Source organism: Aptenodytes patagonicus, chromosome 2 (assembly GCF_965638725.1).
Source record: "Aptenodytes patagonicus chromosome 2, bAptPat1.pri.cur, whole genome shotgun sequence".
Classification (NCBI taxonomy): domain Eukaryota; kingdom Metazoa; phylum Chordata; class Aves; order Sphenisciformes; family Spheniscidae; genus Aptenodytes; species Aptenodytes patagonicus.
In genome coordinates this window covers 59,060,660-59,073,103 of record NC_134950.1, presented here as the reverse complement: position 1 = coordinate 59,073,103, position 12,444 = coordinate 59,060,660, and the positions used below count along the sequence as shown (strand labels likewise).

At 37.6% G+C, this 12,444-nt stretch overlaps 1 protein-coding gene across 5 annotated transcripts in view; it reads right to left on the bottom strand.

Moving 5' to 3' along the window:
* GNAL (G protein subunit alpha L) overlaps positions 1 to 12,444 on the bottom strand; it is a 205,623-nt gene that overhangs the window by 53,441 nt on the left and 139,738 nt on the right. For all 5 annotated transcript variants that reach the window (XM_076329989.1, XM_076329991.1, XM_076329992.1 and 2 more), the window contains one exon: positions 11,645 to 11,742. In XM_076329989.1, coding sequence (XP_076186104.1) covers positions 11,645 to 11,742 — 98 coding nt within the window. The remainder of the gene's footprint in view (positions 1 to 11,644; positions 11,743 to 12,444) is intronic.

Genomic DNA, 12,444 nt, shown 5'->3' with positions numbered 1-12,444 from the left:
GCAAAAGCCGCGCGCGCAAGCAAAGCAAAACAAGGAATTCATTCACTACTTCCCATGGGCAGGCAGGTGTTCAGCCATCTCCAGGAAAGCAGGGCTCCATCACGCGTAACAGTGACTTGGGAAGACAAACGCCATCACTCCGAACGTCCCCCCCTTCCTTCTTCTTCCCCCAACTTTATATGCTGAGCATGACGTCATATGGTGTGGAATATCCCTTTGGTCAGTTGGGGTCAGCTGTCCCAGCCGTGTCCCCTCCCAACTTCTTGTGCACCCCCAGCCTACTCGCTGGTCGGGTGGTGTGAGAAGCAGAAAAGGCCTTGACTCTGTGTCAGCACTGCTCAGCAGCAACTAAAACATCCCTGTGTTATCAACACTGTTTCCAGCACAAATCCCAAACATAGCCCCATACTAGCTACTAGGAAGAAAATTAACTCTATCCCAGTCAAAACCAGCACATTCTAGAAGACAATTATTTAGTGTGTCCATTAAACAGGAAGTCTACTGATACATTTTATACATATTTTCTTTTTCCACTGCTTAATTTAGGCTCAAATTAAACTTTATGTAAAAACTCACCATTATAACAAACATTTCTAATTAAATCAGAAAGAATACTTTTACGATAGACAAAAATGAAACAGCTTCTCTAAAGTCAAATAAACTTTTAAAAAATTCTGGCAGCACCATTGTTGTCTTGTATTAAAATAAACAAAATTAGCTTTAACTTAATTATGAGAAGTAGACATCCTTAAACTGCTTAGTCTCCCAGTCTGACTTACCTTAAAATTGGGATTACAACCAAACTGACAAATACCACGACTCTATTTTGGTTTAGTCTGAAGTGTAAAATTTCTTTTTCAAGCATAGAGGCTTAGCCTTTACATTTTTCCAACACAGTATAAACCGTATTTTATTTTCTCATTTCTTAACTTCGACATTCCACCATCTTTCTGTTCTCAAATCTGTTGGTGCAGCATTAATTTAGAAAAACACCGCCACCCAAACCCTGGCTTCTTGTAGATCCTAACATAAACAAGGCTGTGTACATATATTAGCGCAGAGGAGCCCATGTATGCAGAGTCTGGCCCGTGAGTAGTTACTTAAGGACGAAATATGACTCTTGGCCTTTCATTATCCTGTGGTGTGAAAGTGTCTACGTGAAAAAAGAAAAGCTGACCATCTCTAAGTGAAAAAATGCATGTGGCATTTAAGGAAAGTCAAACCCCAAGTGTAAGTAATTTGACAGTATCCCATATAACCTGCCATTAAATTTTCAGTGCTCTTATTTCTTTTTTAAGCATCCAACTTACAGTTATTACAGTTATTATACAGTTGTATTATATGAAATTTATTATGTAAACAAGTGTTTCACAGCAGGTTAGGTTTAAGGCAACGGAATATGGAAAACACTTTTCTCTAGAGCATAGTAAAAAAAAAATCCCACAGAAAAAATTTAAAACACATTTGTGTTACATAATGATAAGCTTATTAATAGGCTAACGTATTCTTTTAAACTAATCTCTTCCACCGAGAACATGCACACACTCGACAATGAATTGTAAATGAACAGACTGAATTAAATTCTGTACCAATCGACATAAGCTGGAGAAGTGGAGTAAATATAAGTGACTCTTAACGTTCCCTGCAATATAATGAAGCTGGCTTTGGTCATAGTTTACTCCTTCTCCCACGCATACACTGGAAGAGTCCTAAACCAAGAACAGCATATAAATAACACCAGAACTGACAGAATGACCTACAACTTCCTTTTGAAATCTACTCATAAATCCTGCATGCAGATTCTAGATAACCAACATCTGCAGTTTTATTTCATTTGAAGACGTTTTGAGATGCTGATGCTGAGCAATGATTCACAATCAGGGCTTCTGGAGTTAAGCTGTATCAGCACGATTACTGTTAAGTGATGCCTAGTTTTACTCTTTCTTTGACTTGACAGTAGGGAATATACAGATTTTAAGGTTCTCTTTATTGGCAGTTATCTGTACTCTAGACAGACATCAACTTTCAAGGCAACTTTCAAAGTCTGCTTATTAACTTCGTTATTTTCCATTCATGTAATTTAAAAAGACCTCATATTATTTGTAATACACAAAATTCAAACAAAATGTCCCTCGATGAAGCCCAGTCCTACAGAGAAGCCTTCCCTTCCCCCTGCTTAATATCCCAGATTCTGGCCATTTTCACCAGTCACACTGTCCCACTGTGCCAGTTCACTGACTCAGCCCTATACCAGTACCTATTCACTTCTGTCCTCACTGCTGTGATATGAAATAAACACAGCCTTTCCTCTTTAATAATAAACACAACAGAATGCTCTTTCTTTGTTTTAAGGGATATTAATGCTTTAAGAGCATATACACTGAGGGTGATGCCGAGTATCTTGACTCTTTAGCAGGCTTTTGCTCAGGCTCTAAAAGCACTCGAAGCGTGCATTGCAAATACAATTGCAAAAGCCTCTGAAAGTCTGTAGTTTACCTCTGCAGAAGGGATACAGAAAAACGTACCTCCAAATTAAATATAGGATACTAACACAGAAAACTAAATGCAGACAAGCTCAGCTGACGGACCTATTTGCAGTCCTCTAATTTGCTTCATGGATTATATTTCCAAATGGGGCTGAGCTGCTGTGTTACACTAACATGTCCTGCACCTACTATTATACTGTGTCAGGAAAAAAATTAAGAAAACCATTCATCAGGTGTTCAGGAAAAAAAGAAAAATATTGTTGACTAGGGAGGAAAGAACTCTCTCCTCAACAGAATAAGTCAGCTTTGCTACATTTTTCAAAGGAAACTAGAAATGTTTAATAAAACATCTTAAAAAGAGTTAAAGTGTACTTTCATGCATTTGTCATAACTTTGCTTGGTCTTTAGGCTTTATTACTACCTTAAGTTGAGGTTAAGGAATGTTTTATGTTTTTCTGCCTTACATTTTCAACCTTTTTGCTTGTTCTAAAACTGCAGAAAACAGGCTGTCATGCACACAGAAGTGTGTGGGAAAACATATGGTTTAATTTTCTGTTTGAGCAGCCCATCAAGGGCTGCTTAAAGGCTTCTCCAATGGTAACCAGTTAATAGGAAAAAATATTTGTCATATTAATTTTTAAAAGACAGAGAGGGTGCTGTGTTTATAAACTATTTTTTCTCTTACATTTTAATCGAGAAATATTATTGTCTTCTCTAGGTATGGACAGCATTTGTGAACTGAAGTGGGTAAAACAGGCGGGTACATGTTCATATGCCATACTGGCTATTTGTGAATGGTATTTTCATACCGCTACTTCCTCCAAACTGAAAATACAAAGGCATTTTGGGGTTTCTGCAGCTGCTTCTTCTTCCATATTTGTGTACTTCTATCGACTAGTACTATAACATCATGGTCACATTTTGATTACCAAAATTAAGATAGAATTGGTTGTCTAATGATTTTTTTCATAAGTGAGGGCAAAAAGGGGAATGACAAAAAAAAAATCACAGCAACGGATGAAAAGGTTATTTCAGAGAATTCCCAGTGCATATTTTAAGAAACCACAATTCTGCCTCTCAAGAGTGTGGTCTACTAGTTAGTAAACAGTGAAAAATTTAAGCGTTACACACTGCAGAATGACTTTTGTCCTATCTGGCAACCACCTCTGTTTAGAAGACTCATCGGTAAGGCTAAAGTAATTACTCTATAATTACAACCCCTCTCTTTTTTTTCTATCATTAAATAACAATTTACCGGCTGGTTAAGGTTTATAGTTTAAATCAGGTAAGTGGAAAAAACCTGTTCATGAATTAACCAAACAAATTTGCTTCTAACTTATGTAATGAATTTTTAAGGTTTGAAAGTGATACTGCATGAGATCTTGGAAAAGTGAAGAAACTTCATCATCACAGTGAGTTTATATGAACAAGAACAGACTTTTAGATGGAAGAAAATCGTATTATTATAGTTTTCCCATATCACCATCAAAAATTCAGTTACATGAGGAATGAAACATTTATAATTAACACTTTTCCTCATTTTTCTAAGTAAAATGTATTTGTCCTGTATTTAATAAGCAGTTACAAGTTTAAAAAGAATCACTGCTTTTAAAAGTAATATTTTCTAGCTTATAACCAGTGTGTTTACCTTAATTTATCATACATACATCCACATTTACTTCACCACCCATTATGATGAAAGAAATTTTATTAAAGACAAAAAGCAAAGATAAAAGGGGGTTCTGAGTTTTTTCACACCTTCTGGCTCTAGTCTGCCAACAAAAAGCATGTTTCAAATATGAATCTGAAGCCACAGTCATACCACATTACATTTGAAAATAAATGTTACCACCATGTGTAAAGGACTTCAAAAACATTTAGACCATGATTCTTTGGTCAGTATGCAAGACAACTACTCTCCTTCTCCCTAATCCTTGAGCTACTCCTTCCAACTCTCTCTCTGCTCCCTTGCTTTCCACAACAAAAACATGATTTCAGCAGCTGTATTTCATGGGCCTGCTTCCCTTTCAGTGAGCCTCCTTACTTTCTCAGGCATGCACAAAGAAATAGCAAGATGTCTTCAAAGTACGCAGTGAACAGAGAAAGCACAAACAGGACTTTGCAAACCCGAGGCTGGACATGTCACGCTCCGGGATGGACGTCTGCACAAAGCCACTTGATTGTCTTCCCTCTCTGTTTCTGTTTTCTCTACACGGGCATAATGGTCCTAACAAGAACCAAGTCTGGCACTGGGGTTGTTAGCACGCAGGCGGCGTGTTTCGGAGCAACGGGGCATCAAAATCTTTCCAAACACAGAGATGGCGGTGTGTCATACACTGTAGTGCTCCCAGGTGGTTTGAAAAAGCCAGCAGATTTAAAGGAAGTAATTTTGGGTTTTGTCTCAAATGGTCTCAGAACACACAGATAACACACTGCTACTCCAGGGAGAAAATGAAAGACTTACAGTTCCTTAACATGTCTTCCCTAAGTGGTGCAGATTCCCTGATTATCGATGGTTGTTACTTCTCCATTTAAATATAGATCGCTGGATTAATGATTTCACAGAAAATATATCAGCATAAACTAGAAAACAGTCTCTTATTCAACAATAACTGTGTTTATATTTTCTGTTGCAGTTCTGTCATGCTATATGCAAGCACACCAGGTCAGATTCTTTTGGCCTCTTGTTGGTCATCTTCCTGGAGAACATAAATGATGAAGAAACTGTTCTTGGTTCCTTCAGCGATAGAGAATGGGAGTGCTGTGGGGCTCCTGCCATCCAACTTTGGAAGGTATCTATTTTTCGGGTGAGCTTTACTACCTGAATTACTCCTACACAGCAGTTACTATGAAGAAACCTGGGACAGGGCCGAGAGCATACAAATCCAACTGAAGGCACCAATTCCATGCATCTCCTTTGACAAAGACGTATGATATGGGATGTATCAAAAATGTTTGATGGGCTGCAACAGTCAGTCACTAATTGCTACAGCCAATTACCAGTGACAGTTTTATGCAAAATATTAAGTGGTTTGTAGAATTTTTCAGCAAAATTTCAACTCGGATCTCAAGGGTACCCAAGCGGTTAATTTTCTTCATGTTCCAATGTTCTTAAATTAGACAGAGTTGAACAGTGTATGCCGATGGAGAGCCCGTGAACAAGTACACAAAGCAGGGTATAATCCCTTCATTTAATCCTATATATGGTGGAAATTATAAAACACACAAAAATGCTGAGATGATAGAAAGCACCTCCTTCCTACGCTCTAATGGTAAGGAGGCAAAAAAAAAGCAATTCTGCTATTCTGCTACCAAAGCTGGGAAAGCTGAAGCCTCATACATTGTCAGAATAAAAAACCTGCTTGATACCATCAAAACACCAGGAGTTATTACTGTACATGGATGGCACTTTCAAAGGAGACTGAATTAGGAATGAATAAAGACCTTGGCACTGAAGAGGTTAATATTGAGAACAACTGGCACTGCTGCAGGTGGCTTGGGTTCACTGACAACTGGTGTTGGGAGCGCACCGCAGGAAGGACTTAGCTGCCACTGCGCTGATGCAGCCTGTGTGTGACCTGTCTCTGTGACAGCTTTAGCAGAATCCAATTTGGAGTATGATACAGCCAATCTTCTAGGAAAATCCCTAGAAGAAGCAGTATTAAGTAACAAATCATGAAGCCACACTAAGTGAAAGTATACGAATTGCACTAATGCTCATATTTATTGACAGTCATGCGTGTAGCCTGTGTGCATACCAACACACCGGACAGAAGTGCCACACTAGACAAAAGAAGCAGATAATGCCAAGGTAGGTTTTCTGACCTCAGTCTGTAAGAGGGAATTTAGGGATGACTATGTCTATGCTAGTAATTAAACCTTATCTCTAGGAGAGCACAAGGAAAGTCAGAAATATGCTTGGTTTCAAGAAGTGCTGCTGTTGAGAAAAAAAATGATCTGTTTTCTCACATCAGGAGTTGAATCTGTGGACAACACCACAAAGAACTTTTTTTTTTTAATTACTCCAGCTAATACCAAGATAGATGCCTCAGAAGTTGGCCGAAACCCTTCTCCAACATAGAGTAACTGCAAAGAAAAAGAACTTGAGGTGTGTCTTTTCCATGTATATTAGCTCAAATATAAACTCAATTTTCTTTGGCCAAGCTCACAACCTTTGTGTTTGCTTTCCTGAGAACTTGCATAATCAAGTTTTATTAGCCCAAATGTTTGCAGAGAGACCAATTCAGGCCTTCACACTTAAGCATATCAGAAGTGGCATATTTTATCAGGTAAAAAAGATTGATAGGCAAACTAGGATAAAGTATTGGCTGAGGGCAGAGTTCCCTTAAACCCTTGGTTTACTTCCTACAGTGAGGAACTCAGTGAGCTGAAGTACAACCCTTCCAGCTAGGGCCACCCATGCACGCACACACTGTTATTTCGTGTGAATGCAATGGGACAAAATTAAACTCTGGAACCTTCCAATAAACCTGAGAGTATTTTTTTTCCCCTAACAACAATACCTTGAGCAAACTCTGTGTGATCTAAAAAGAGAATTGGATGTTCTGGTTTTGTCTTTTTTCTCCCCTTTCAAAAGTGCCTAGTTCTGCTTGTCTACTCTTCTGCTCTAAAACTACCACCTTTTCCCTGACAGTGTCTAAGCACCATAAGTATCCCCTATCAACTGATTTTACCCAGTCAACTGAGTAACTGACATGTGACTAACCACAACTAAGATAACTCAGCCCTTACTTTCTCAAAACAACGGACGGACGTCACCAGACTGGAGGTGCCTGATATCCCCCAATGACAACTGGTGTTCTGCAGAGGTCTTCAACTTCACTGCTGTCTGTGGGCACGCGTGTTAGATCTCCAAGCAAAAAGCAACTTCAGTGGTTTTTCTGGGATTGCTAGAGCAGCCACCAATTAGCACATGGTACGGTTTGCAGTGAAGAAAGGGGGCTTATAATACAGAAACCATTTCACCAGCATTAGGGTGAAGTCAACCCACTTACATACATAACACCAAACAGGTGGTTACAACCTGTAACTCTACCTTGTGGTATGCTATTAGTTAAAAGGAAATTTTATACCTCTTCATTGCCAAATAAATTCATTTACTTAAGTTTATGAAGTTTATAAAGACACATAATCAACTCATCAACTCTTTTTCTGGGTCTTTTTTTAAATGAAGGCCATCATACCTGGACCTTTATTTGTTTCGATCTGTTCTACATTCATAGAGTTTGCTTTGCAGTTCCCTTCCATGGATACAATAAAATTTGGGCATTCGATAACTAGCACGAAGAAACTGAAATATTAAAAAATGGAGTTGCATTCATCTTATAGGAAACTATTTAGCTTTTAGAAAACTGTCCTAGAATTACAAGAAAATTTTAATGAACATATTTTGGTTTATTATTTATACACTAGACAGTTCAGTCTGTCTAGTATATAGACAGCACTAATTCAGAATCTGAAAGTCCCCTATAGACCTAGAATTTGCTGAATATAAAATATGTGAATACGGACATAATCAGAGTAGTTCAAAGTTAAAGTTAACCAAAGTAAGGTGTAAGATTTATCATCATAAACAAAACCAACCTGCTGAAATCTAGACAAGTCAAATGAGGACACAACTAAATCAAATCAACTTTTCAAATTAAATATCATTTTTTGAAATTAAACTTGAAATTTAACTTGAAAGAAATATTAAATCAGAAGACAGGGAAAACAATAACCTGCCAGTTTTATAGAATCATAGAATCATTGAGGTTGGAAAAGACCTCCAAGATCATCGAGTCCAACCATCAACCCAACACCACCATGCCCACTAAACCATGTCCCTAAGCACATGACATTAATATCAAAGAAATATATGAAGCTCAATAAGGAAAAGCTATGGTTTATTGCCATGCAATACCTTCCCCTCCAAGAGTTACATAAATATCTTTGTAGTTAGTGATAAAGAACAATTCAGATCTTTGCTTATGATACATTTACCACTGTCAGACCACAAGGTCTGACCTCCGGGTTGGTCACAGATTTGTATTTGTTACAAATATCACATGATGTACCAACATGACACTTAGAAGAAGTGCAGATACATGGAGAGTCATGTAAGAATATTAAAATGGTCTGACAAGCAGGCCCTCATCCTCATTTCCGTGAAGGAACAGTACCCTGGTAACTTAAAAAGGCATTAGAAATCAAGGAACAGCAACTTTCAGGCCTAATGTAAACAAAACATTTGCCTTCGTGTCTTTCTACTACTTCTGTTTCCAGAAAAATATTTCTCCCACAGTAATAAAGAAAATTAGGTTAAGTTTTAGAAATACAGAAGCTCTGTACTGTAGTAAAATTAAACTATTCCAAAATACACTGTATTTGTAACTCACTTAACAGTCAGCAAGTTGGGCTACTGAATTTATGATTCGCTAAGAATGCTTTTCAGTATTTTAAGTCAGCCACCCTACTTGTAATCCAATGATATTTTTAACACGTTAGGATTTTTTTGGTTTTGCTTTTTTTTTTTTAAGCAGAGAAATTAGTGATGACCTACTGATAATGTTCTTCCTTCACTATCAAGTAAAAGATTAGGATTTAGCTGATGGCGTGGGATGCTTTCTTCCAAAGCCAGTGTAATGAAAACACTGCAGATGTTTCAAAATCCCACAGTAAGCATGTGTATCAGCATTACACTCCTTCCCTTTTTTCCTTTACCAATTAAAGATGACCATGGACAGGTCCTGAGAGAAATGCCATCCACTCCTGCTGAGCCGGAAAGACAGCACTCTCACAGTTAGTATTTTCTAAGTGCACATAAGAACACGTATGTGCGTATCAGAATTCTATTTCTAACCTAGTCTCACACGCTCTGTCAGTTATGAGGCGGACATGACCCCACCACTCTGAATAAGGTCCGTGCAATGCTAGCACAGAAATATTCTTCTGGGTAAAGCAACTACTGGTTTTGTGCAATATATAAATACACACGTGCAGCAAAGACACAGCAACTTTTAAATCTCCTTTTCATTGACTCTATCGGTACCATTTTAATTTTCAAGGAATGATGGAGGGGCAAATAAAAGTTGGGTGTATTTTTAGTATCTTCTTTCTGTTAAGATTACACTTCACCATCTTAAATCATCAGCACCTGTGAGAAAAAGGCTGTTTGATCAGATCAGTGACACAGCTATTCCCGAGTTTCAAGTCTCTGCTGTAAGACTGAAGGCTTGTAAATGTGGGTAAGTCACTTAGATGTTACATTTTCAGGTAGATCATGAAATGGAAAGCACAGATACACTCAAGGGATATTTAAGTATCAAATAGTATTTCATAAAGTGCCTTGAAGGTGAAGAATTATGCAAGCATTATATTTACTACTATAATAAATAATATCAGAATAAAGAAAAAGCAAGCCAGTTAGAAGATATGGAGGGAAGATACATAAAAAACCCCCCAATAATCTTCCTTTAAGCTTTTAGGAAAAAAGGTAGTAGGATTTAGTTTTATGTTTCAGGACAGTGGACTTAACATTCTTCTCCTTGTCAAAGCCTGTAGATAGGCATTTTTTTTTTAAGGGAAAGCACGGTACCATTAATACTATAATTCAATGTCTTCCTTTTTTGCCTGGTCCTTTCAGCACTGTTTTCCAAAGCAGGACTGGGAGACACGTTGACCTTTACTTATCAGTAAAGTAAGTTTTACATTCATTTATTTTAAATACACTTCATTATTCTATTTTCTTGGTCTGATGTCTTATTTGAGTGTATTAATAGATATCATAAACAGTCAGTCTGGACTTTTCGGCAAGCATAGCTCAGATCTGTACCATGGTGGTGGTGGTGGGTGAGGGCAGAGGGGAAACCCACTGATCACAATTTAGGACAACTTTCTAGTTTTTTTTTTTATACAACCACTGCTTTCTTTTCTAGCCACTCTGGACTGTGAGCGAATGCCCAAGTTTTGGTAAATTCAGTCCACTGAGGTCAAATGAGTTTCTTCCTACACACATGTAATTTTCCCTCGCTTCCATGTGCTGATGAATCACTCCCAGATCCTTCTCTTTCCCAAAAATAGTCTGGAAAGAGGGAGAAGAAACTATGACCCTCAGCACTGAAATTCCCCATTGCGGCAGAAGCGCGACAAGTCCTTTAACGACACGTCCTGTTTCCTCTGCTTCAGCCTCGGCACCGAGAGCAGAGAGGACAGAAAAACAAAACACTGAGCACTACAACAGACTTGCGGCATTGCTGCTGACCATAATGCCAATTAGACAAATCATAACACACTAGAGTGTGTTCTCTGAAAACCCTAAATCACATAGCAACTGTAAGAGTATACATTTTCGCAATAGCAGTTCACATGAAATGTGTATTTTTGGTCAAAGTCCAATTCAGAGCTGGGTTATTACCGAGGACATCTGAGTTTTGTAGCCCTGGCATGCTAATGTACTATTTCCTGATTAATCTGTTTTCATTGATGTACTATGTATTTATGATTTGCACCTTCACAATCTACTAGACATCTTTTTTCAGAACATTTCCAATCAGATGAACCTGTTTAAGGATTATGACGGCGTTACGCACACACGTACTGCTTCACTTGATGTATATGAAGGAGAGAATACCAAATGTACTACTAGCTTTAATGAAATACTGCTTATGATTTTTTCCCCCCAGAAAATATATTAGTTATGCAGGTATGCATCCAGTTAGGTAAAAATCTCAGAAGCTTTAATGGAATGTGAAAACACAGAGCAATTTCAACGCTGTCTGGGTCTCAGAATTTAAAACAAAGCATTTTTCTTAGATTGGCTCTACATTTTTTAAACTTAATAGTTTCAACTGAAATGATTTTATGTAAATCTATTTCAAATGGAATAAAGATACTTAAAATTATTTAATTTCATTTTTTTTCATACTTATCTTTATTAGCTGTTAAATATTTGAGGCAGAATATTTAGATGTATCGTAATGGCAAACTATGATAAAACCATCAATTACTTTTGCTATACATGCTCAGCCTATGCAGAGAATTAAAATGCTAATCGCTGCATTGTAAAACTCCCAGATCTTGCTAATATAAATATATTTTCTAACTTGTTATAAATGATTACATTCTTGGCTATTAATTCCATAAAAAGAAATACTTACTACTGTGCACAATCAATCAGTTGATATTCGTTCGACCTCTCGAAGCATGCCTTTACACCTTCATCATCCCAGAGCTTTTTTGCATGTTCAAAGAACTCCTGAAAATTGGAAATGCAACAAATAAGAGAACATTTCTCAATCTTTTCAATCCCCAATCTATATGTGTTGTGCCTTCCCCCCAACCTTCATGCTTTATACTTCTGCAGAATGATAGATTATACCTTTAAAGAAGAAAAGCAAAACACATTAGCAAAATTGCAGTAAAATATACTGAACTTATGGCTGCTGACAGTTTCCAGTACATGATATGTAATGAAGACTGTCTTCAAAATTCATACCAGTCCATATATAAAATTTACTGTAAGTACAAATGTTACCTAGAAGCATGCAAACTTAGTTTTTAACTGAATTTATGCTTCTGTCACGGAGGAGGCATAGAAGTGATGCAAAAAGCTGCTCAGCTTACCAACATTAGCTTCCCAGAGAAAGAACCAGTCTGTAACTTTAAAAAGATTATGTAATTTTTCCTGAAGAACACAACTTTCCGCTGCTTGGTATTTTCTCATGCAACATAATAATTTGATTGCAAGACTTCCAGAGTCTTTGCTCAACACCACTTCCTCCAAGCAGCCGCCTGGCACAACGTGCTTTTCTTAGCTGCTATCCCAAGCATCCCAAGCTAGAAATATCTGCCGGCAAGCTTATTTCAGAATTATTTGAAAGAGGAATCAAAGCTGTCCTTGGTGACGGTGAAGCCATAGCTCCGTTGTGTAAAACACACACACGCAGAGCAGTAGGTC